The sequence below is a fragment of the Marmota monax genome, unplaced genomic scaffold (assembly GCF_021218885.2).
Source record: "Marmota monax isolate L192 unplaced genomic scaffold, Marmota_monax_Labrador192_F-V1.1 WCK01_AAM20220418_F8-fsc00075, whole genome shotgun sequence".
Lineage (NCBI taxonomy): Eukaryota > Metazoa > Chordata > Mammalia > Rodentia > Sciuridae > Marmota > Marmota monax.
In genome coordinates, this window is record NW_026694772.1 from 2,735,150 (window position 1) to 2,762,061 (window position 26,912).

At 36.2% G+C, this 26,912-nt stretch overlaps 2 protein-coding genes across 10 annotated transcripts in view; one reads left to right on the plus strand and one right to left on the minus strand.

The window, feature by feature from the left end:
- Tab3 (TGF-beta activated kinase 1 (MAP3K7) binding protein 3) overlaps positions 1-9,281 on the plus strand; it is a 59,293-nt gene extending 50,012 nt beyond the window's left edge. For 2 of the 3 annotated variants that reach the window (XM_046425296.2, XM_058572897.1), the window contains exons 9-10: positions 2,777-2,878; positions 5,076-9,281. In XM_046425296.2, the coding sequence (XP_046281252.1) occupies positions 2,777-2,878; positions 5,076-5,224 (251 nt within the window). In that variant the 3' untranslated portion in view covers positions 5,225-9,281. The remainder of the gene's footprint in view (positions 1-2,776; positions 2,879-5,075) is intronic. The other variant, XM_046425298.2, reaches the window with a different exon arrangement.
- Positions 461-26,912, minus strand: part of Gk (glycerol kinase) — a 164,470-nt gene continuing 138,018 nt past the window's right edge. For 5 of the 7 annotated variants that reach the window (XM_058572899.1, XM_058572898.1, XM_058572904.1 and 2 more), the window contains 2 exons: positions 5,641-5,693; positions 461-2,789 (listed from right to left, as the gene is read on the minus strand). In XM_058572899.1, coding sequence (XP_058428882.1) covers positions 2,673-2,789; positions 5,641-5,693 — 170 coding nt within the window. In that variant the 3' untranslated portion in view covers positions 461-2,672. Of the gene's footprint in view, positions 2,790-4,197; positions 4,865-5,640; positions 5,694-26,912 lie in introns of those variants that run through there. The other 2 variants (XM_058572902.1, XM_058572901.1) reach the window with 2 other exon arrangements.

Consider the following 26,912-nt stretch of genomic DNA (forward strand, 5'->3'; position numbering starts at 1 on the left):
CTAGAACAGAATAGAAAACCTGGATATAGATCCACCACTCAACTGTCAGTTGATATTTTGATAGAAGCAACAAAGCAACCAACAGAGAAAGGAAAATCTTCAACAAGCAGGACTGGAAGAACTGAATATCCTTGTGGGGAAAACACAAATTTTGATCTCTGCCTCACATCATCATCATAATACAAAAATTTTAATTTGTTGTTCATTCACCTAAGTGTTTTTAAACACTAAGCTTTATAAAGCTTCCAGAACAAACATAGTATCTTTGCTACTTGGGTGTACTTAAACAGGACACAAGAAGCAATAAACACAATTGATCAACAAACCTTCATTAAAATTCAACACTTCTGCTGGAGAGACTCTTGAGAAAATATTTGTGAAGTATGTCTGATAAAAGATTGGTATCCATAGCCTAAAGAACTTCTACAAGACAATAGTAAAGAGACAAAAAACACCCGACTTTAAAAAGCAAAAACATTTAATCAGACCTTCACAAAGGAATACACACGAAAGACCATATACAAAGAAATTTCTTGAGGCGACATGATGGATCTATTGCCAAGAGCCTGTTGAGTCCGAGTGGTGATTTTCTAGCAGTGGTAGTGATAGTGTCAATATGTCATTTTGTTTTCTGTCTCTGGGACCAACACCATGTAATTGAGGTAGGAGGTTCCTGTTTGGTATCCTACTTGGCTAGAAATTGTGCAAGGTTTGCATTAATATTCCATGATGTAGTCTCATAAATATCAACCTTCATCTAGCTCTCTACAAGTACTTGTACACTAAAAAGGTTTTTTTCGTGGCTTGTTTAATTCAAATAAAATTTGCTAAAGCCGATATTGGATAGTCCCATGAAGTTAGCTGTAATGGGTCCAGTTTCAACCCATTTCTTAAATATGTATCAGATGCTCATATGTAGATTAATTATACAGATGCTTGATTCTAAGACTCCTACCCTAAGCAGTTTCTACTCTATATGTACAGTTTTAATATAAAAGGCTAGAAAGACACCTAAAACATTTCACAATATTTTATTTTAGAAATTTGTTTTAATTATATACTAGCATAAGCTATTATAAATGTCAATAAAAAATTATACTATTTACCATAGTTTCTAAACTTTCACATTTTTTTTTCTGTTAAAATTTATAATAAAACTTGATTAAATTCTCCAATTTCATTGGAAGCCTTTTCATAACAGGTTTCTCAAAAGCTACTCATTTTTCTTTATGAATTCAAATTTGTTTTCTTTTAGGCACTTGCATATTTTCCCACTTTGTTTTTTAAACTAACATGGCCTTTGTAAAAGTACATCTAGTTTAGCACAGAATGATTGCAATAGTACTCAGTAACAAACCAAATGAATAAAATGCTCACAACTGGTAGAACTGGCATATTGGTTTGAATAAATGTCTTGGAGTTATATGCAAGAAATCCATATGGGATATAGAAGTTTATGTGCATAAATGTGATAAAGAGAAAAACAGGTAGAGAAGAGAGACAGAAAGGAAGACAAACTTTTTTGAATTGGACTTGGCAGTTAAGCAATACAGTGTGTATTACCCCTCAGGTGACTCAGCAAGTCTCCTCACTTCCCCATTGGAAACTCATACAGTGGTAAAAGCACTGACCTTGGCTTCCAGATGCTAAGTACTGATTCTGGTCATCTTAGCCACATGGCCTTGTTCAGCTCTAATCTGCACCACAGTTGATCTGTTCAAATATTTACCAGGATATTTTACAAAGTTTTTCTAAGAGTTAGTGACATGTAGGCATGTGATGCTGTAAAAGTGCTTTACAAAACCTAAGAAATAGAACTTTACCCTTGTTTGTTGGGGTCTATGGAAACATTGACTCTGCTCTTGTTTAATTCTGATAATGGAGTGTTGAAGTGTTTAAGCATCATGCTTAGAATTCTAGAACAGTGATCTCCAAAGGTGGGTTGCATTAGGGGATTGCACAGGGGCTCCAAACCAATTAGAAAATGCAATATTTTTCTTTGATTCTTAAATGCAAAAATAATATGAAGTCTGCCATTTTTCATTTTTACTTAATACAAAGATTATTTACTAATAACCTATTAATTCATAGAAACATTCTACAAGAAGTCAGGATACATACAATTATTGCCTATGTTGCAAAATGTCTGCTGCAGATGTGGGTAATTAGAATTCATGAAACAATTTGGGAGCACAGGTTGATCAGGACATAGTATTGAGTCGATTTTGACTTTAAGTACTATTATTCTTGCTCTTTAACTATAAAATCTGTATTTCATCATCATTATTGTAATAGTTAGCCTTGTATGGGTAGTCTGTTTTCACCCTATAATTTCCTGTTAATTATTGCTTAATTGGAGAATTACTGTATTGTAATCTTCCTAATTTTACTTCCACATTGACATTTCATTGCTATCACTGTTTGTACCCCTAATCCACTAACAAGTAGGAATCTGATAAAATAGGCCATTGGTTCTGGGTAATCAGAGAATGGAAAAAGTTGTAAGAGCCAGGTTGTGGCTCAGGTTGCAGTGCAGAATTAAATGTAGTATTTGCCCTCACAGGACAACTAAAGGTAGCATGAAGTGATAGGAAATGTACTCAGCTGTGTGGGTTGCAGGAGTAAACTTTGTGAGCCTTTTTACTCTTGCTAAAGAATCACTTGATCTCTTCTTACTGGCTTTGCTTTTTTCTTTTTTTTTCTTTTTTTCTTGCTTTTTTTTCCTTTTTCTTCTTTTTTTCTTTTTCTTTTTTCTTTCCTTTTTTTAAATAAACAGACTCCTCAGACCCCTGCACAATTGAGAGAAAAGCTCGAAGAATTAGTGTGACCTCCAAAGTACAGGCGGATGTTCATGACACCCAGGCAGCAGCTGCAGATGGTTTGTACTTGTGTGTCCAGAATGTCCACAGACACATGTTAACTTATGTAGAGTTACCATAAAAGTAAAACCAAACTTAATTTTTGCTTTCAAAAATTATTCCCTAAGCCAGGAATAGGGAGCACACACCTATAATTCCAACTACTTGGGAGGCTGAGACAGGAAGATTCCAAGTTTGAGTCTTAACAACTTAGCAAGACCTTAGAGATATAGCTGAGTGACAAAAGTGCCCCAGGGCTCAATTCCCAGAAACCACCCCGCTACCCTGCAAATTTTTTTCTCTATACAGAGTTAAATTTTAAGGCTATGCTGTCCAATTGAAATATATTGCAAGCCATGTATATAATTCAAAATGTTCTAGTAATCACCCTAAATAGTAAATAAAGATTAATATATTTTATTTAATCCAATATATATAAAATATTTCAATATGAAATCAGGGTAAAGTTAGTGATTTTTATCCACTTACAGTACATCTCAAATCAGACTCATCACCTTTCAAACACTCAGTGGCCACCATATTAGGTGGGTCAAGCTCCAAGGAAATAGCATATATAGAGAGCAAGGCCAAATAAACAATTTCAAAATGACTTGAAAGTTCTGGATTATTATGAACTTCTCACTGAAATATTCTAATGGTTTATCCTGGCATTCAGTTGAAATGAGATTTCTAAAAGTATTGTATATGTTTGTGTAAGTATACTACTTGCTAGTTCTTAAATTCCCCTTAATGCAGCAATTGAAACAAGAGAAATGAGCCCATCTTTCTTATGTAGTCAAAGGAATAGGGTAAAGAACCCAGCAATTTTTAGTCATTGTATAACTAAGACAACCTTCCCAATAGGGGCTGAGCCTTATCATAGGGTAAGGTTCAGAATCTGAACCTCAGTTCTCAGGGAATGGTCACACTAGTCATTTGCCATGAAAGACAAATTGATAACCCAGAAGTAAGCTAGTTAATTTTTAGTGGGAAATATGCTAACCCAGAACCATAACTGACAGAGCTTTCCCATATCTCAGTTTATTTTTGTTAACTATTTGGAAAGATTGCTTACCTTAGATCTTAATCGTATTTCCAGAACATAGTGAGGGTTTCCAGTGTCCTATAGGTGGACATTCCCAGCCTCTTGATCTTACCCCAGATTCCAGGGAAGATTTCATCAGGAAACCTTTAGCCTTCTCTTCACTCACCCTGCTCTTAATAGGGACTGTTCCTAAAAGGCAGGATTTACAAATGGACCCTAGAAGCAGAGCCTTTTTAAGTGTGATGATTAGGAAGAATGAAGATTCAACACGAATACAAGTTTCGAATTTTTATAAAACCTTGGAGGCCAACTTAAATTTGCCAGCATTTGATTTTGCCAATTATAGACATTTTTTTTCAAAACATATGAAGGACATTTGAATGCCAAAAAAGTAAGAAAGAATCTGGGAATAATAGCCTTTTATATTGAATGTAATTTGGCTTTCAGAAAAACTGAAGTCTATCTTTTCACTATTCTGGGGAAATTTTTCTTACGAACTCTCCCCTGCCATTTATGAACCATTAGTACAAAGCACATGTGTATTGGAGTTTAAATATCTCATGGGAAAAGGCACATATATCAGATATTTGCTATATTATGTGTATAGTAACAGAAAAAAAGTCAAAGTAGGCCGAGATTGTCAGGGAAGACATGTTTTCTTACATGTCCATTTTTTTTTCCATTTGGCTGGAATAAAGCATAAATATCCACTATCTATGAGTAATCTTTTAGGAAGATAATCTGTTCTGGACTTCTGTCCATCTTTTTTCATTTTGGCAGTGCTGGGGATTGAACCCAGGGCCTTGTGCATGCTAGATATTAGTTACATCCCCAGCCCCCTTTTTAATTTTGAGGCAGGGTCTTGCTAAATTGCCCAGGCTGGTCTTGAAATTGTCATCCTCCTGTCTCAGCCTCTCAAGCAGCTGGGATACAGGTGAGCAACACCACACTCAGCTTCTGTCTTATAGCAAAAAAAAAAAAAAAAAAAAATGGACTGTTTAGAACAAACTTTATATTTTGCATTCTGCTCAGTTATGCTTTTCTAGTAGATGTGCTTACTAAGTGCCTTACACATAAGGCAGAAAGTTACGTCCCTTGCTTTTTGGATTGTACTTGGGGGGAAAAAAACTTTATCTTTACCCCCCTCTCTCTTTAATCTTCACTTCCCTCAGAGAATCTAACTGGCTCCACACACAGTCCTCGGATACAACCCCGAGATGAAGACTACGAAGGGGCTCCGTGGAATTGTGACAGCTGCACCTTTCTTAACCACCCAGCACTAAATCGCTGTGAGCAGTGTGAGATGCCACGGTACACTTGAATTCAGAAGAGTTGGCACCAGGTTAAGAGTGAAACTTTTTGAGCACCATGAGAAAAGGAAACCTCAGGAGTCTATTCATCTGCCCAGCCTTTTCATTTTCAATTGCACAGGGGGGGGGTAGGAGGAGGAATGGCACTGTGGTCACTGTGCTCACAAAAGGAATATGGTGAGGTCTTTCTTTTTTCCTTTCTTAACTCATTGCAGAGTTAGAGGTAGAAAGGAATACTTGAAACTGGGGAAGGATTCACTCCTGAAAGAATGTACACAGAGCTAAGTCAAGAGCTCTTCTGTGGAATCCCAATTGTTAAAGTTACTGCTGAGTGGCCCTTATGTTTTTTTTGAAGTCAAACCTTGAATGATATTATGAAAAGTTAACAGTTTATGCAGACAAACTGTGAATTCCAGAGTAGGCTTACCTGGCCACAGCTCTCTGGAAAACCAAGGCTCCCTGTGCTTCTTCCCATGCTTCCTATGAAGAGAAGGACAGGAAAAAGCACCCAGAATATGATTTTTTTTTTGCAAAATAATAGAGATATTTTTAATTGCTGCTTTTTTTCAGGGGTAATTTCAAACACAAACAATATGTTTTAAAATGTGATTTGTAGCAGTCAGGAATTAGGCATATTATGCCCATCATTGGAAAGTACAATCAGAGGTGGTAAGATCCCTTTGGCTTGTACAAGGTTTCATCAAGCTATATCAACACTGGTAACTAAGACCTGATTATGCCATATAAGAGATATATTTTTAAGTTACTGTATGCTTTTATTAGGCCGTTTTAAAAAATAACAAATCCTTACAAAGTATGATTTTATAAATGACATTCTTGTAAAACTGCGCTTTGCCAATAGCACAGTGAATGTATGCCAAATGCAAGTCCATTCCAAAATCTATTTGGAAATCTTGAGCTCAGCTGTGGTTCTTAAGAAATGTTTGCAGTTCATAGGGCTTTTTTTTTTGCCTCCTTCCAATTTTGTGATGAATTCATGATGTTTACAGCACAGATAATACTTTGTGCCATAATCCTAATTTAGCTGAAGAAAAAAAATCAATATTAGCTGTTCAATAAAGATTTATTTACACATATGTAATAAACCAATGTGAGGGAAATTACAGTTGGCCAATATCAAAGTTGCACACTGCATTGTTTGGGGAGCAAGAAAAAAATGGTTAGGAAATATTGGATGGGGGTGTAGCTCAGTGGTAGAGCATATGCTTAACATGCACAAGGCCCTAAGTTTGACCCCCCCAGTACCACAAAAAGAAAAAAGATGAATACAAGAGTTTAAAATGAACAACTTTTTAAATAAAAGTGTTTTCAGAGGTCATATTGAATTTGTCCAGGCATCACAGCAACCTATGAAACAGAACTTCAAGGTTTGGATAACTGAAGAGATAAAATCATGTGACTCATTAGGGTGCATCACTGGAAATTTAATAGCACATCTAAATAAGGTCTCTGCCACTGTTCAGTTTCCTTCTTGGCTCAGAATTAATTTTAAAATCCAAACCCCTCATTTGGGTGAGTATAAACAGCAATAAAGTTGGTATATTTTCCCATTCTGAAGCATTTTGGCTAAGGTTATAACCTTAGGAATACCAGCAGGTACCCCCCTACACACACACACACACACACACCCTTTGTGTTCTCATTGTATTCTAATTTAGCAGTAATCTCTGGCAGGCCTGGAAAAACAAGCTGCACTTAATAGCATAATGAAACCAAAGGCATAACTCATCATAGTTTTCCATCAAATCATAATTTCATACTCTGCCTATAGCTTTGAAAACATTTTTTCATATGTGGAAAACTCCCCAAAATATGTCCACTCGTCTCCCAAAGTTAAATGTGGTTATGTAATTACACTGATAAAACATTTCTCATATAACAATTGTGGCAAAACTGTGAAAAAGATGGTGAGAAAGCAGACAGGCTTTAAAGCATGGACTTGAAAACAGTTTTTTTTTTTTTTTTAAACAGACTTTTGTAACACTGGTATCTGTCAGTCTCCAACAACAGTCCAGCAGTCCTACTATCCTGTAAGATTCCTTTGCCTCTGTGTGGTTTTGTATCATGTTGGTGGTGGTCAACCCCACTTGGTGTTAATAAACAATTTAGGGGGACAAACCTATATATACTGCTTGGTGTTCTAGCTAAAAGGTTTACCAGTATTCATAATGATACGCTGAAGTGGCAGCAATTAACTTGGCAGTTGTCAGTTGAAATGAAAGTAGCATGTTTGAAAATAGTCAGATGCTTTATTAAAACCATGTAGATGACTTTTAAAACTATTGCATGAAAATACATCCAGGTTAATAAGCTGTTATCATACAGTAGATGCATGGTTTCAGTCCTTTGATGACATATCTAGTCAATCATTGCTTTCCTGCCAGGAAAAATGAGAAAACAGTCCATTTGCTAGGTGTGGAAGGTGGGGTATGAGATATCAGAGATTGATTTTAAGGAAGTTTTGTACATGCCAATTTGTGATTGTGCACAAGTTTCATCTGCCAACTTAGGCCGTATTCAGTTTTTTAAAATATGCATATTGTTTGACACTGATAAATTTGCTATGTTTAACTGTATCCCATAGACTTCTTCTTGCCTATGACCAGATTGAGTAAGAATCCACCCAGCTTTCAAGGTATCTTTTCCAAAGGATCTCCTAGTCAGATTGGTATGCATAAACAATTGGTAGGAATTAAGTTGGGTGATGCCTAGCCACTGAGGCACCTACGCCCTTTGGTTGAGTTGGTGCACTCCTTGTTTCTTGTAAGAGATTTGCTTTCTTAAAATACAACTGGTTTGATATATCTGGTAACATATAGACCTGACTATACATTTTACATTATTTCACCGTTTCGTAACTGGGTTTTTAGAAAGCACGTTTGCCATTCTGCTACAGTACATTGCCCCTTAAATTTTGGAGTTCTTAAAAGTTTAAAGTGGTAATAGAGGAGCCAGAAACTTTCTAAGCATTGTAAAATGTTGATATTGAGCTAGTTTGGGAGAGAGTAGAGGCAGGAGATTTTAAAGAAACAAAAGAAATGCATTGTAAAAATGTAGTTTTAGAGCAGATTAATGATGGTGGGGAAAGTGTTGCTAATTTGTTTATTTCCCTGGAAGAAATGGGAAGTGTGATAAGCAGTTTAATTTTTAAGGAGCTGGTCTCAATTTTAGTACTTTTTAATTATAAATCGATGTTTCCTTAAATTTTGTCATTGCTTTGTCACAATTATCTAGGGTTCATATCCAACTTTCTGTGGCAACTCAATTTTATATAGTCTTTTAAAAGGTAATTGTAATGTCTTGCTGACAGTATAAACAAAAAGCAAGAATATAAGACATAGAAGAATTGTTCTTTAAAAATTATCAATGATGTATCCTGGAATGTGAAGATGTCCCTTTATAGTTAAAAATTATTTTAATATTGTACCATTGTTAGACCTTGAATGAGTCTATGTTACAGTGTGTGTATGTATATCTGTAGAGAAAGGAAAATGACAAGTGAAATGCTACTTTAAAAAAATCAAAGTTGGGCACTGTCTGTGTTGCACCACTACTGTATCTTTTTGAAAGAATTAACAGTATTTTCCTATTGTGAAAGTTAATTCTGATGACGTTTTCACATTCACCAGAAATTTTTTTTCTGTATTATTTGCATCCCCAAATATTTAATACAAGTAGATTTTGCATGGCTTGGGCATTCAGAGATTTATAGAATGATGAGTCAATTTTAATTTCTAAAGCCATGAAAAGTTGCTTTGAGACTGAGCAATTCTGAATTCTTATTTATGAGAACACGCAATGTCCATGTTTCTTTCCCTACTGTAAAGGAATTGATCAGTTTCTTCATTAAAGCAGCAAGAACTTATTAAATCTTGTAAATACCATGTCTCTTAGATTTCTGTGTATGCTGTGAATGAAATTATTTTGAGATGAAATTGTACAAAGGCATTTTAAAAGGCTATGCATGCATCGTACTTCCAAACAGTACATATTCAGAAAGTCAAAAGTTTCCTGAAAAATAAATTAATAAACTAAAAGCAAACACTACATTCTGCATCTTTTCTGTATAGTTAGAAATAATTCATAATATCAAGCTAGTTCTAGTTCTAAACATTTCTGGATGCACTAACTTAACTATCACATTTCATCTTCTTAGAACATTAGTAATGTTAGACGTGGGTAAGTATTAAGTGCATATTGTTCTGACTTGAAAATTTGTGGGCGAGTGTGTGTGTGTGCGCGCAGGTTTTTATAAGTTGGAACATGTTAGAAACTTAATATTTTTTTCATTCCACTTAATGTTATTTACCAACAAACTATTTTTCTTCTTTACATTTTTTTCCTTTTTGTAGTACTGGGGATTGAATCTAGGGGCACTCTACCACCGAGCCACACTCCCAGCCCTTTTTATTTTTATTTTGAGTCTACATCTTGCCATGTTGCTCAGGCTGTCCTGAAACTTGGCAATTTCCTATCTCAGAATCCCTAATAGCTGGTGTTATAGGGCCCCACCACTGCATCTAGCTATTGATATAATTTGTAATTAGTTTTCCAAAGGCAAACAGAGGTTCTGTCACTTACCTTGCCTAGGGTCTGAAGTAAACCTTCCCAACTTTTTGCACAGAAATCACCACAGATGAATTCTATTAGACAACTCTTTTGTGATTAAATACATTTAAAAATCATTTCTAGGGCTGGGGCTGTAGCTCAGTGGTAAACCACTTGCCTCGCATGTGTGAGGCGGCACTTTGTTCAATCCTCAGCACCACATAAAAAAATGATATTGTGTGTCCATCTACAACTAAAAAAATGTTTTTAAATCATTTCTACATTTTATATACATAAGTATAGAATTGTATAATGATACCCCATTTATTCATTACCCAGCTTCCAAAATTAAATAGACATCCTTATTTCATCTATATTCTTATCACCTCTCACTTTTCCCTGGATTATTTTTAAATAAATCCCAGACATCAGTTCATTTGGAAATACATTTTAACATAAGCACATTGTACTCATCACACCTTATAGAATTACTGCTGTTTAAATATTGAATATCCAGTGTTTTAAATTTCCCAAGTCTCACACATTTTTAAAAATAAGGTTTCTCAAATTATAGTATAGATGGAGTACTTGAAATTTGTCATGTCTCACAATGTGCAGTATGTGTACATGCATGCACATCCTCAGAGTTTTCTTCTCTCCCTGCCAGGAAACCAGTCATTTATTAACTGGAATATCTTCTAAGGAAAGTTTTCTTCATCACCTATTTAGTTATACTCTACCACATCTTACAGTTAATGCATACACTAAATATCAAAGATAACTTTAAAAGTAGTAAAGTGTTTTTAACTCCAAATCAATTCCCACATCCTAGGTTGCCTTAAGCAGTTGAATTATTTTTAGTTACTTCAAATGTTCAGTTAGCACAGATGTGGTTTGCTGTGGTGTCTGTTTTGTAGAGTTATCTGTGAGGACTACATTATTTACCTTTAATTCCTGTATCCATATAATGATTTATTTAGAAATTGACCAGCTCAGTTTTCATACAGAAGACTTGGGGGACTGTTGTGTGGGAGATGCCCAGTGTTTGTATCCCACCTGTATTCCTCCAAAGACTTCCTGACTTTGTCCTATTGGCCTTTTTCTAGAACATAGAACAGGTAATGTTTTATGATGGAGATTTTTAAGATAGTATATACAATATGTGGAGGGTTATTGCTGAGGGTTGAACCCAGTGGGGCAAGCATGCTAAGTAGATGCTCAACCACTGAGCTATATCCCCAACCTGTGGTTGAGATTTTATTTTGCAAAATTGTGACCAATCAAATCATCTCACTTTTCCTGCCTTTTGAACATTGGTGAATATATTTTTCAAATTGCCACATGTGGCAGGGGACTCTGATTTCAAGATTGCAATTTTAGTTTCTCTTCCCAAATTCCACTGAAACATTAAAAAAAAAAACATTTTTAAGGATTGGAAAACAGGGAAGGGTACTCTCAAGGGGTCAGAAATGACAGGAAGTTGATGGATGTATAGAGGGCAATAGCAACTGCTGTCAACCAGGCCACAACTCTAGCCATGAGTGAAGGTCAACCTGCAAAGCATGCCTTTGGGATTCCCCAATAGGACCCATGAAGATCCCCAAGCTCTGAACAGTGAGCAAATAGAATCTAGACAGAAAGCATGTAGATTGCATTTGCTTCCTGACTCACTTGGCACCACAGTTCACTAAAATAAGGAAAACAGTTACTGAGAGTTACTTGGCCACTAGTTAAGGGGCATAAGGCAACAAGTAACTTCAGGCTGCCACGATGAACACAGATAAAAATCTTGTTTGGTCCCCTGAGGATTCCAGGAAGAGGTTTTCAACCCCACAGTAAATACTGAAAACAGTACTCACTGTCTACTGTTGAGTGGCCAAAAACAAATGCTTAAAAGGTATTGAACTTCCCAATCTTCCCAATACTTTGTAATCAAGTAATTTCCAACCAAGTGATATATAAAACTACCAAAGTAGAAAACTTGTTTTCAGTTTTGTTGGATATTAATATGATGGTATCAAACTGAAAAGCTTCACAGTGATGGAAACAGTCAAGAATGTGAACAGAGAGCCTACAGAATGGGAGAAAACTTTCACCACCAGTACCCCAGATAAGGCATTAATTTTCAGGATATACAAAGAACTCAAAAAACCTAACATCAGAAAAATAACCCAGTCAATAAATGGGCAAAGGAAATGAACAAACACTTCACAGAAGAAGAAATATGAATGGTCAAAAATACATGAAAAATGTTCAACATCCCTAGCAATTAGAGAAATGCAAATTAAAACTACACTGAAGTCCTGGGGTTGTGGCTCAGTGGTAGAGTGCCTGCCTGCCTGGTGTGTGTGAGGCACAGGGTTCAATCCTCAGCACCACAAAAAAATAAAGGTATTATGTTCGTCTACAACTAAAAAATATTTTCTTAAAAAACCACACTAAAATTCCATCTCACTACAGTCAGAATAGCAATTATAAATAATACAAGTAACAAATGTTGGCAAGGATGTGGGAGAAAGGTACTCTCATACACTGTTGGTGGGAATTGGTGCAACCAATCTGCAGTATGGAGATTCCTTAGAAAACTTGGAATAGAACCACCATTTGACCCATTTATTCCACTGCTTGGTACGTACCCAAAGAACTTAAAAACAGCATATATAATGATACAGCCACGTCAATGTTTATAACGGCTCAATTCACAATAGTCAAGTCACAGAAATAACCTAGGTGTTCCTCAATGAATGAATGGATAAAGAAAATATGGTATATATTTGGGAATATTTATTACTCAGCCACAAAGAAATAATGGCACTTGGAACTGGAGAATATCATGCCAGTCCCAAAAAAATAAAGGTTGAATGTTTTGCTGATATGTGGAAGTTAACCCACAAAAAGCAGGAAGAAGGGGAGAATAGAAATTCAGTAGGTTAAACAAAGGCGAATGAAGAGAAGGCATGGGTATAGGAAAAGTAAAGACAATGGAATGAACCTGACATAATTTTCCTATGCACATATAAACACCACAGTGAATCCCACCATCATGTACATCCACAATGGACTCCTAGTTAGAATAGGGTATAATCCATGTTTGTATAGTTATATAAAAATGGACTCTACTGTCATGTATAACTAAAAAGAACTAATAAAATTAATGTATATCCAGGAAATGTGATAAGGAATACCAGAGGGAACAGACAGTGGATATAGAAGAAAATTGTGCCATGATATGTTAGCAGCAACCCCATACAACTCATTCACTACATCTCAATTACATTAAGAAGACATCTAAGTTTGTGGAAGTATATTCTATGATCTTTGCACAATAACAAAAGCACCTAACAACACATTTCTCAGATCATATTCCTGTTAAGAGACACATAACTATATAGAGACATGGGGGCAGGAGGGTTGAGAAAATATTACCTACAAGGGTAAACAATCCAGGTGATATCAGAATTTTCCTAAGTCTTTGTATAGAAGATACAATTCTCTTATTTTGATGTGCAAAATAGACTTAATGGTATTATGATTAACTTGGTTAATTCTCTATATATTGAAACTTTATATTTTGTAAAAACTATTTTTCCTAATATCCACCAAACATTTACACACAGAAATCAAGAAAATCCCAATTTCAAAAACAATTATACAGGCCATATTTTTTTTTTACCATAAGGTATTAAATCTAGAAGTTAGTAAAATGAATCAAGCCATCTGAAAACTTAAAAAGCTCTTCTAAACTCTTGATTCAAAAGTGGAATAAAACAGATTGGTTCAGGCAAATTCTCAAAAAGAGGTTCTAGCAAAGACATTATCTCAAATTAAAAAGACTTTCAACTCCCCAAATAACAGAATGGAATAAGAATACTATATCCTAGTGACATTTCAGAGGCTGCAAATTTTGAATTATTTCTAGATGGAAATAAGTAATCCACACCTATAACAGAACAAGTCACATGAAATGACAATTCAGAATTCAAAGTGATGTCTCTTGGGGAAATATTTCCAGCACAAGATGTCTCTGTGGCAACTCTTAACAGTGAAATGGGAAAATGGGGGTGGGGGGTGGGAAATCACAACTATATGCTAAGAGAACACTCTTAAGATGGCCATGTCAAGAATCTTTACCAGCCAGAAAGCTCTGAGGAAGAGTTGATAGGGCAGAGTGGTGGGAGGGGAAGGGAGAGGGCATGGGGTAATTAATGATGGTTGAATGTGATGATCACTATTATCCAAGGTACATGTATGAAGACACGAATTGGTGTGAATATACTTTGTATACAACCAGAGATGAAAAATTGGGCTCTATATATGTACTAAGAATTGTAACGCATTCTGCTGTTATATATAAATAAAAAAAAAGAAAGGGCTGAATCAAAATCATTCCAAGGCCAAGATGGGATATAACCTGTGGGAAAGTGTTTTTAGACGTGAGCAGCTTTAAGAAGGCACATAACTACTCACAAAGGAGTCAAACTACATCTGCCACTTGGGTGGAAAGATATTTACCCCATGCACCGGCCCTTGGTTAACTACCATTGTACTCTGTTTTTACAAGTTTGCTGTTTTAGATTGTATATATGAGAGCATGCAGTATGTCTTTCTATATCTGGATTATTTCAGTTAGCAAGTGATCTCTAGTTCTATCCATGTTGTCCCAAGTGACAGAACTTCATTCTTTATGGCTAAATGGTATTTCATTGTGCATATGTACCACATTTTCTTTTTCTGGTTGATTCCATTCTTGGCTATCCTAAATAATGCTGTAATGAACACGGAATGCAGATATGTCTTTGACATATTAACATCATTTCCTTTGGAATTATTCCCAGTAGTGGGATTGCTGGATCATATAGTAGGCCTATTTATAATTTTTTGAGGAAATTTCATAGTATTTACTATAATTGTTGTATTTTTTACATTCCCTCCAACAGTGTGCAAGGATTCCCTTTTCTCCATATCCTCACTAGTACTTGTTAGCTTTAGTCTTTTTGAAAGTAGTCATCCTAACAGGTGTCATTCAGGTTTAGATTCCATTCCCCTGTTGATTAGTGGTGTTGATTAATTTTTCATATACCTGTTGGCCGTCTTTTGAGACAGTTTACCAAAGAAGGCTTTTGCTCATTTTTTAATTGAAATTGAGTTGTTTTCTTGCCAATGAATTCTGCTGTTATATATAAATAAAATTTTTGTGTACGTGGTTCTGGGGATGGAACCCAGGGCCTTATACACGCTAGGCAAGCATTCTACCAGTGAGTTACATCCCTAGCCCCTTTAATATGTTTTAGATGTTAATCTTTAATTAGATACAGGATCTACAAATATTTTTCTCCCATTCTGTAGGCTGTGTCTTCACTCTGTCAGGCGTTTCCCTGGCTGTGCAGAGCTTTTTAGTTTGATATAATCCTATTGGCCTACTTTTAGTTATGTTGCCTGTGCTTTGGGGACCATATTAAAAATAACATCGCCAAGACCAATGTCATGGAGATTCCCCCTGTGTTTTCTTCTGGTAATTTTTACAAATTCAGATCTTATGTGTAAATCTTTAATCCATTTTGAGTTGATTTATGTATATGATGTGACAAAGGCCTAATTTCATTCTCTTGTATGTGAATTTCTAGTTTTGCCAATACCATTTATTGGAAAGACTATCCTTTTCACATTTTGGGTATTTGGCACTTTTGTTAAAAAAATTAACAAAATTTGTGGATTTGTTTCTGGTCTCTCTATTCCACTCCATTGGTCTATGTTTTTATACCAGTGTCATGCTGTTTTACTATCATTTGGTAATATATTTTGAAGTCGGGTGGTTTAATGCCTCCAGAGTTGTTTTTGTTTCAGTTTGTTTTGGATATTTGAGGGTTTTTTTTGTAGTTCTATGTGAAATTTAGGGTTCCTATTTCTGTGAAAATATCATTAGAATTTTGATAGGAAGTATACTGAATCTGTAGATCAATTTGAGTGGTATTTAAAGATATTAATTTTTCCAGCTTGTGAACACATGATACCAATCCATTTATGTCTAATTTCTTTAATCAACATTTTATGGTTTTCTGTGTGCAAATCTTTCACCTCCTCGATTAAATTTATTCCCAAGAATTGGGATTTTGATTTGTTTTTTCAATAGTTTGTTGTTAGTGTATTGGAACACTACTGATTTTTGGATGTTGATTTTGTACCCTGCAACTTTACTGAATACATTTATTAGTTTTAAACAGTGGTTGGTTGGTTTAGAGTCTGTATGGTTCTCGATATATAAAATGATGTCTTCTGGAGAAAAATTAACTTCTTCCTTTCCAATTTGAATGCCTTTCATTTCTTTCTTTTGCCTAGTTGCTCTGACTAGGATCTTCAGTTTTGTGTTAAATAGAAGTAACAGTGTGTATCCTTGTCTTGTTCCTGATCTTAGAGAAAAAACTTCCACTGATGAGTATGTTAGCTGTGGGTTTGTCATATGTGACTTATTATGTTGAGGCAAAGTTCCTTCTGCACCTAATGTTTGAGAGTTTTTAATCACAGAAGGACATTGACTTTTTTCAAATGCATTTTTTGCATCACCGAGTTAATCACGTTTTTTGTCTTTGATTCTGTTAATGTTATTAAACCACATTTATAGATTTGTTTATGTTGAAACATTCTTGCATCCCAGGAATAAATGCCACTTGATTGTGTTATATGCTTTTTTAAATGTGCTGTTGAGTTCAGTTTGCTAGTTTTTATTGAGGATTTTGCATCTATCTTCATCAAGGATATTGGCCTATAATTTTCTTGTGTCCTTAACTGGCATTGATACTAGGGTAAGACTGGCTTCATACAATTAATTTGGAAGTGTTTCCTCTTCTTCAATTTTGGGAAACTTTTGGAAGGTTTGGGGTTAGTTCTTTTTTTAATTTTTAATTTGTTCTTTTTAGTTATACTTGTTTAAATGCTTGGTAAAACTCAGCATCAGGTTCTGGTTTTTCTTTGATGGAAGACTTTTTATTACTGATCTGAGCTCCTTAGTCATTATTGGTCTGTTTTGATCTCCTCTCTCTTCATGATCAGTCTTAATAGATAAATTCCTAGATACATAATAACCCGTTTTTCTGGGTTATACAAATTGTTGATATATAGTTGTTCATAGAAGTTTTATGATCCTTTGTATTTCTGTGGTATCAGTTAATAAAACTCAACTTCATTGAGTGGTTGTGAACATTAACTGAGTTATTGTATTTAAAGCACATAGAAAAATGCCTAGCATATGCTAAGTGCTGAAACGATGTTAGCAATTATCACATGCTATGATTACTATTTAAAACTATTATTACAAATATAAGAAGCAAACAGAATCAAGATAGTGAGTGAAAGCAAATGAAAAAAGAAAAAGAACAGACCTCAACAGATCAGTGATGCTTAATAAAGCAGCAGAGGGGCACATTTTCAAGAGGAAAATGTCAACTGGTTACAATTGGGGTCTGAGTTTTATAAGGTTCACTGGGGCTGAGTCATAGCAGGGATGTGTCAGTTGGGCAGTCAGGGGAACAGTTGTAAAGATATGGGAAATTGTGAAAGTCCAGAGCCCATTCTTCTCCTTTTCTCTCTGGGGGTTGTGATTTTCCATATCCTTCAGTGAGAATTATTTGAAGGCTTCAATACAAGACTTTAAATAGATAATACATCTAGGTAGACTATCAATAAATAGGGGATTGAAATAAAACTATAAATCATCTATACCTAACCGTTGCATATAGAACACACCATTCAACCATAGCAGAATGCACATTCTTCTCCAGTTCATATAGAACATTTTCCAGGATAGACAAAATCTTAGGTCATATAAGAATCCCAATAGATATATTAAAAAAAGTAAAATCATATAGTATCTCTGACGACAATGGAATGATATTTAAAAAGGAAATGCAGAAAATTTACAAATATGTGGAAATTAAACAACATACTCTTAAACAACTGATGGGTCAAAGAAATCACAAGGGATATACAAAAATGCATAGATATGAATGAAAAGGAAAACAAAGCATACCAAAACTTAGAGTTACAGCAGAGACAGTGCTTGGAGAAAAATTTACAGCTGCAAATATATTTTAAAAAAATCAAGCTGGGCTGGGGATGTAGCTCAGTGATGTAGTTAACATCATACTTGGTAAGGATGGTTACCTTCACCACTGCTTTTCAACGTTGTGTTGGAAGTTCCAGCAAAGGCACTTACAGAGGACTGGGGCTGTGGCTCAGTGACAAAGTGTTTGCCTATCATATGTGAGGCACTGGGTTCAGTCCTTAGCACCACATAAACAAATTTTAAAAATAAAGGCATGATGTCCATCGACAACTACAAAAAAGAATTCAAATAAAAGCACTTACAGAACTAAAAGGCATCCATATTTGGACACTACCTTGGGTTGGGAGCAAAATGGCCAAAATGCTCAAGCAACTATCTCCCCACAGAGAAACCAATTTGAACAGCTACTCACATATCAAACTAACACCACAAAAGCTAAGGAAACCAGGTAAGAGGCTACCAGGCCTAGTTTTAGCCTAAGAAAAGATACATTGAGGAGGGCAGAAAGGATAGAGTTGCCTGTTTCACACCTCCCCCCAACTTTAAGCCGTGCAGCATGGAGAGACACCCCTCCCACTTGGGAGAGGGAGAACAATTAAATACAGACTTTAGACTTGAACCCCAATACCGGGCCTGCCACAGGGAAACAGTGCCAGGAAGAGACTCAGGACCCCTGTCCCCAGGCCAGTGCCCAAAGATTTCTGGATCTTCCTTAGCCAAGGTGGCCAAGGGACTGCCACCACCACCCCCTCCCTCAACCTCTGGCAACAGAGTGGGGAGCACGACTACTTACTTGTAAGTAAGGCAGGAAAGTGAGAATAGACTTTGCTTTGGAGTTCTATACAAGACTTGCTGCATTGGGACCCAGCACCAGAAAGAGCCCCATGGCCCCCATCCCCAGGCCAGTCCTCATGGACTAAAACTCTAGACTTGCCTCTACATCATGCAGAAACCTGAATCTCAGTGGAATACACTCATGTTTCAGCCTGCATCACTGCCAGTCATGGCACATCATTGCCTGAGATTGTGCAGGTCTCTGCAGCTGTGAGAATCAGGTGTGATCCAGCTTAGCATCAGCTTAGGGACTGCTTCTACCACCCTCAGGCAGAACAGTGAAGAACAAGGCTCCTCCCACTGGATGTAGGGCAAAAGTGAGTTCCAAGACTCAGTGCAGGGCTAGTGAAACCTAATTGTGGGCTGATCTTCAGAGTCCTAATTTCCAGGGCCAGTGTCTGCAGATAGAACCTCCGAATCAGCCCCCATGCTAGGAAGAGACCTGTGGCCCTAGTCAATTGGATTTGTAATCCAACCAGTATTACCTGTATCTGGCTGCAGTGGTCTTGGTCCATGAGTCTACCTTAACAGACGGCAGTCCATAGCAGTGTGGGCCTTGATCCTACAGTAGCACTGCAGTGGTCTTGGCAAGCCATGAACTCCAGGTGTGACCTACCATTGCAGTGTTAGTGGCCATGGGATTTTCCAACTTTCCCACCCCAGGTAGCACAATATGGAGAGATAAATTATCCACTGGGGGTGGGGGCAAAGGGAGGTAGGTGCCAAGTCACAATATAGAAACCTGGGGTTGGTCTTGTCAAGGCGAGGCCCAGAGCCAGGAAGAATCCTGTGGTACCCGAACAGAGGCCAGTGATTGTGAACAAAGCATCTGGGTCTATCCTGACCTCAAATGGAGGACAACAGAGATGGACTATATGTTTTAGGTATTCCTCCAGTTCATTCTGAATGATACGCCAACTGCAGATTTAGGACAACTTGGACTTAGAGCGCCCTCTAGTGCCAAAACAGCAACAATACACTAAGAGCCGACTCAGGCAAATCTGGATTTAGGGTGTCATCTAGTGCTGAAAGAGCAGAAGCATCCTTAGGCTTAGAGAAGCCAACTCTTTAGAATTTCTGGGATGGGCACAAACACGGCCAGATTCCAAAGGTAGATAGAATCTAAAAAAATAAAAAAGCAAGAATAGCCATACTTATATCAGATAAAATAAATTCTGTATGAAAAGCAATACAGAGATATAAAAGGTCATTACATAATGATAAAGGGGTCAATTCAATAACAACTATAAATATTATATGCACCCAATATTGGAACACCCAAATATATAAAACAAATATGAATAGACCTATAAGGAGAGAGACTTCAATACAATAATAGTAGGGAACTTTAACACCTACTTGTCAATGGACAAATATCCAAACCAAAAAAAAAAAAAGGTAAAATTGCACCCTAGACCAAACGGACCTAACACCTAACAGACATCTACAGAACATTCCACCCAGAAGCTTCAGGGTACACATTCTGTCAACAACACATAAGCCATTCTCCAGGATAGGCCTGGTAGGCCACAATACAAGTCTCAATTTTTTAAAAATGGAAGTCATATCAAGTATCTTTTCCAACCACAATGCAGTAAAACTGGAGATCAATAAGAAAAACTTTGGAAACTATACAAATGCATGGAAATTAAACAACTTATTTTTGAACAACCAATGGTTCAAGGAATGAATCAATAAAATTTAAGTTTCTTGAAACACATAAACATGGAACATTCCAAAACCTATGGGATACAACAATAGCACAGCTAGATGGGAAGTTTACAGGAATTGACACCTACATAAAAAAAAAAGATTTCAAACAACCTATTGCTATAGATCAGGGAACCAGAAAAACAAGAATAAACCAAACCCAGATTAGTAGAAGAAAAAATAGTAAATATCAGAGCAGAAGTAAATGAAATAAATAAAAAATGTGAAATGGCATCAAAACAGCTGGTTATTATGAAAAAGAAAAAAATGGCAAATCCTTAGCTAGGCTAAGAAAAAGAGAAGCCAAAAATATAATCAGATATGAAAAAGGAAACATTACAACTGACCCCACATGAATACAAGGGATCATTAGAGATTATTATGAATAATTATACACCAACAAATTTGATAAACTAGAAGAAACAGACAAATTCCTGGACACATACACTTTACCAAGGCTGAATCTTGAATAGAAAATCTGAACAGATCAACAAGTAATGAAAACAAATTAGTAAGTCTCCCATCAACAAAAAGCCCCTCGAATCAGATGGCTTCTAATTGCCAAGTTCTACCAAATATTTATTTAAAGGAGAACTCATACCAATTCTAAAAGAAAGAAAAAACTGAAGAGGAGGGAATTCTTCCAACCTAGACAAGGATACACATATATACGTGTGAATGCAAAATGAGAAAAAAGTGAAAAAAAGAAATGGTAAAAAAAGGAAAAGAAAGAAAACTACAAGTCAAATGAACAGACACAAAAATCTTTAACAAAATACTAGCAAACTGACTCCAAGTGCACATTAAAAAATGATTTGCTATGATCAAGTGGGATTCATCCCAGGGATGCAAACATGGTTCAATAGATGCAAATCAATAAACATGATACACCACATCAACAGAATGAAGCATAAAAATCCTCAAAAGTTTCAGAAAATGCATTCAGCACCACTTCATGATAAAAAATACTGAATTAGTTATAGAAAGAATATATGTCAACATAATAAAGGCTATATATAAAACAAGCCAACAGGTAATATCACACTTATTAGAGAAAAGCTAAAAGCTTTCTCTAAGATCCGAAATAAGGATGCTCACTTTTACCCTTTTAACTCATCATAGTACCAGAAGTCCTAGGCAGAATAACCAGGCAAGAGAAAGAAAAGCCATCCAAATTGGCAAAGAATAAGTCAAATTGTTACTGTTTCCACATGATGTGATTTCCTGAGTGGGCTCCCATGTGTGTGTAAACCCAAAGATTCCATAAAACTATTAGAATAAAAGAATTCAGCAAATTTGCAGGATATGAAATAAATATGCTAAAATCAGTAGCACTATTATATGCCAATAGTGAATTATCTGAAAAGGAAATCAAGAAAGCAATCTCATGTATAATAGCTACAAAAAAAATCAAATGAAGAGCCCAGAAATAAATCCAAGATGTGAAAGATCTTAATGAAAACACTGATGAAGGAAATTGAAGAGGACATAAATAGAAAGACATACCGAGTTCATGGGTGGGAAGAATCAATATTGTTAAAATGTTCATCCTACCCAAAACAATTTATAGTTTCAATACAATCCTTATCAAGACACCAATGGCATTGTTCACAGAGCTTAAAAAATCCTAAAATTTATGTGGAACCACAAAAATCCCCAAATACCCAAAGCCATCTTGAGCAAAAAGAACAAAGCAGGAAGCATTGCACTACATGACTTTAAAATGTACCACTAAACTGTAGTAATCAATACAGCATGATATTGGCATAAAAACAGACAAATAGACCATTGGAATAGAAATAGAGCCTAAAAGTAAATCCACAGATCTATAGCTGGTGGATCTTTGACAAGATGATAGAGCACACACCATAGTCTTTTCAAAAAATGATGCTAGTGGGGCTGGAATTGTGGCTCAGTGGTAGAGCACTTGCCTTGCAAGCATGAGACATTGGGTTCGATTCTCAGCACCGCATATAAAGAAATAAAATAAAGGTCCATTGACAACTAATTTTTTTTTAAGTTTTAAAAAATGATTGGAAATGGGTATCTACCTGCAGAAAAATGAAACCATAGACCCCTTCTCTCCCCAAATATAAAAATCAATTCAAAATCCTTTAAAGGCTTATTGAGAAGACCTGAAGCCATGAAACTTCTCAAAGGAAACATGGAGGAAATACTTTGGGACATTAGAATGGATAAGAATGTTTTTGAGCAAGACCACAAAACATAGGAGACAAAAGTAAAAATAGACAAATGGGATTGCTTCAAACTAGAAAACTAATGCACAGAAAAGGAAGCAATTAACAGAGTGAAGAGACAACCTATAGAATGTGCGAAAACATTTAACCAAGTATTCATCTGATAGAGAGTTAATACCCAGACTACATAAAGAACTCGAGCAACTTAATAGCAACAAACAATGTGACTGAAAATGGGCAAAAGACCTAAATAGACATTTCTCTAAGGAATATTTACAAATGGCTAACATATACATGAAAAAAATACTCAACACAAATTGTCAGGGAAATGCAAATCAAAACCACAATGAGATGATATTTCACATCTGCTAGTATGCCTAGTATGCCTATTATTTAAACAAATGTCATCAAGAATGTAAAGGAAAGGGAATCGTTGTACATTGTTGGGAATACAAATTACTGCAGCCATCATGGAATACAGTATGGAGCTCCCTCAAAACATTAAAAATTGAATTACCCTATGATTTGACAATTCCAGTTCTAAGTTTGTTATTCTAATGAATTGAAATTGTAATCTTGACTATATATCTATTAGTTACATGTTCATTGACACATTATTCCCACTAAAAGATATGGGAACTTAATGTTCATTGATAGATGGATAAAGTTGTAAGACACGTGTTTGTACATGTATGTGCACGTCCACGCACGTCCACACACACAGAAACCTTATTCAATTTTTTTATGATTTTACCAATTTAAAATTTTTTTAGTTGAAGATGGACACAATATCTTTATTTTATTTATTCATTTTTATGTGGTGCTGAGGATCAAACTCAGTTCCTCATGCATGCCAGGTGAGCAGTCTACCACTGAGCCACAACCCCAGCCCACATTATTCAATATTAATATGGAAGGAAATCCTGCCTTTGCTATAACACACAGATCTGGAGGGCAGTATGTCAAGTAAGATAGGTCAAACAAAGAAAACCAAATATTGTATGATGTCTCCTATATGTGAAATCTAAAGTAGTCAATATCGGGAGACAGGGACATAGTTCAGTGGTAGAGCACTTACCAGGGTTTCATTCCCAGCACTGCAAAAAACAAACAATAGTCAAATTCATGGAAATGGAAAGTAGAATGGTTGCCACGGCTGGGGGAATGAGAAAATAGGGAAGTGATCATTCAAGAGTACAAAATTTCAGCTTTGAAAGGTAAGTTCTGGAGATCTGCTGTACAGCATAGTACCTGTAGCTAACAATGCTTTATCGAACACTTAAAATTTGCTGAGAAGGGCAAATCTTATGTTAAGAACTCTGACTATACACATGCAAAAGGAAAAAAATAAAGGAAACTTTTAGAGGTGTCATATGTGGATGATCTTAATGGTAATGATGGTTCCACAAGTATCTACTTATCCCCAAACTTACCAAGATTAAATATATATAGTTTTTATATATAAAATGATATAAAAAATAAAGATACTGGAAATCTTAGCTGTCTTCATCCATTCACATGGATGAGTTGCTTTGCCAAAATATTATAGATACTTCAGTTAAGCAGATATCAAATAGTGATTATAATGATTATTTACATTGGAATATTAATGTGTGGGAGTATCAGATTTTAAACTGCCATATCATCTTTTATCAAAGCCTAATTAATTCTACAGAATTGAATGTTATGATGTGACTTAAGAATTGTGACATTAATTATAGGCAAGTGAATATAGAAGACTTTCAACTAAAATTTCAGAGTTACATGAATTTGTAGAGAAGTGAGGTTTATCAGATAACCATTACACACTATGTTAAATTTAAAGCAGATGAATCTTAGACCAGGTTCTAACTAAAGAATATTTATTTTGTATATACAAATGAACACCTCTTACTTAAGAGTTATTTTTCCTAGAAGGGCAAACCCACCATTCTTTTCTATGCAATATTCTCAGTGGTTACATCTAAGGTGAAATTTAGCCAATTATTTTGCTTCCTCTGTTGCAAATATTGAAGGAACTTAAGACATTAACAACAAACAACAAACGCTATCTTGACAATATTCTACATTTACATAAGATTTCACCATTATGGGAAGCTGGGTGAAGGGTTCATCAGATTCTATGTATTGTTTTTGTTACTTCCTGTGTGATTATTATTTCCAAATAAAAATTTTAAAAATGACACCAAAGGTTTGTAAAAACATCAAATTATCTTAAACACAAATCATCTCCATTCTCAGAAGTGATTTGTTGAATGTTGAATCCAGTCTAGGCCTTGAAATTTTCACAATGTTGCTACAAACCATCATTTTATAAGAGTACTTTTTTGTTGTTCCCTTTTTATTTCATTCTGTCTCGGTTTTGTTTGGCGTCATCTTGTTGGGTTGTATTATAGTAGAAATACGGGATCAGAAATTAGTAAAAAAACAAACCAAAAGAGTGTTAAGTAAATTGTTAGAGGAAGGAGGCATCCCAGTAAAATCAAGAGCAGTCAGGGCATACGTTGATACAATACAAAAATGTAGCCCATGGCTTTTTAAGGAGGAGTTGTTGAATATATCACAATGGAACCATCATGGTGAAGATTTAAAAAGAAAAGAAAAGCCCAGGGACTCTGCCAGTTGGCACATTGCCATTGTGGATGTTCGTATCTTGTTTGCTTAGTCCAAAGCCTTCAGTTCAGACAATGGTAGAGGAAGGAGAAGACATATTGATTCAAGTAAAAGAGGTCTCTCAAGTTAGTCAGACAGAGGAAAAGATTCAAGTAAAAGAGAAGGTCTCTCAAGTTAGACAGAGGAAAAGATTCAAGTAAAAGAGAAGGTCTCTCAAGCTAGTCAGACAGAGAAAGAAAGTGTAAAACAGAAAAAGCCATCAGGGGGAAAGTTACAACAGGAGACTGCTACTAACACCTTTCTATCACCAGAGGGTGTAAGTGTCCAACCAACAGCACCACCTCTACAGGAGACTGCTACTAACACCTTTCTATCACCAGAGGGCGTAAGTGTCCAACCAACAGTGCCACCTCCATATGCTGGGAGGCTCCCAACTCCCGCAGTTGATAGTTGGGATCCTGAGACAGGATCTCAAATATTAACATGCCCTGTAATTGAGGAAGGAGGGCAGCGAATTTACCATGCTTTAAATTTCAAAAAAGTGAAGCAGCTAAAAGAGGCTGTAACAACATATGGTCCTCAAACACCCTTCACTGTAAGCATGGTCGAATCCATTACCAACTTGAACATGATGCCAGCAGATTGGGCTAATATGTGTACAGCTGTGCTAAATGGAGGACAATACTGTTATGGAAGGTTGCCAATGAGGAATTTTGCAAGGAGACGGCTAGGCAAAATGCAGCAGCTGGTTATCCTCAGAGAAATCTAGATATGTTGTTAGGAAAGGGACCTTATGAGGATCAGCAGCAACAATATGATCCTGGTGTATATGCACAAATTGCTGCAGATGCAGTTAGGGCATGGAAGACATTACAAGGGCATGGAGGTTTACAAGGTCAATTATCTAAGGTAATACAAGGAGCTAATGAATCTTACGCTGAATTTGTAGATAGGCTTATTCAAACAGCTACCAGAGTTTTTGGGAATACAGAACAAGCAATGCCATTACTAAAACACCTGGCTTATGAGCAAGTGAATCGTTGGTGCAGAGAAGTCATTAGACCATGGAAACATGAAGATTTAAACACATATATTAAATTATGTAGAGACATTAATGAACAAGGGCAAGTCGTGGCAGCTGCAGTAAAACAGGCTTTAGATGCCAGACACATTAATGAACAAGGGCAAATCGTGGCAGCTGCAGTAAAACAGGCTTTAGATGCCAGGCCAAGAACATGCTACAATTGTGAACAACAGGACAATTTAAGAGTAATTGCCCCATAGGAGGAGGGTTTAACAAAACTAGGTATCAAAGGAGTAGAACACCGGGTATTTGCCCACGATGCCATAGAGGGAGATATTGGGCTAATGAATGCCGTTCTCAAACCACCATAGAGGGTACTCCATTATCAAAAAACGAACAAGGACCAGGTATTTATCCAGGATATCGTGGAGAAAGGCATCGGGCTCCATTGCCAAAAAATGGACAGGGGGGCCCAATGCTCCGGGGCCCAAAACCACAAATATACGGAGCACTGGAGGAACCCAGCAACCCCATCAGGGTAGTGCCCAGGACACATTGTCCATCAGATCCCTCATCAGACAAACCAGAGGGAGCGCAGGATTGGACATCTGCGCCTCCGCCAGAGCAGTACTAACTCCAGAGATGAGAGTTCAAATCATTCCCACAGGGGTAAAAGGACCTCTTCCCAAAGG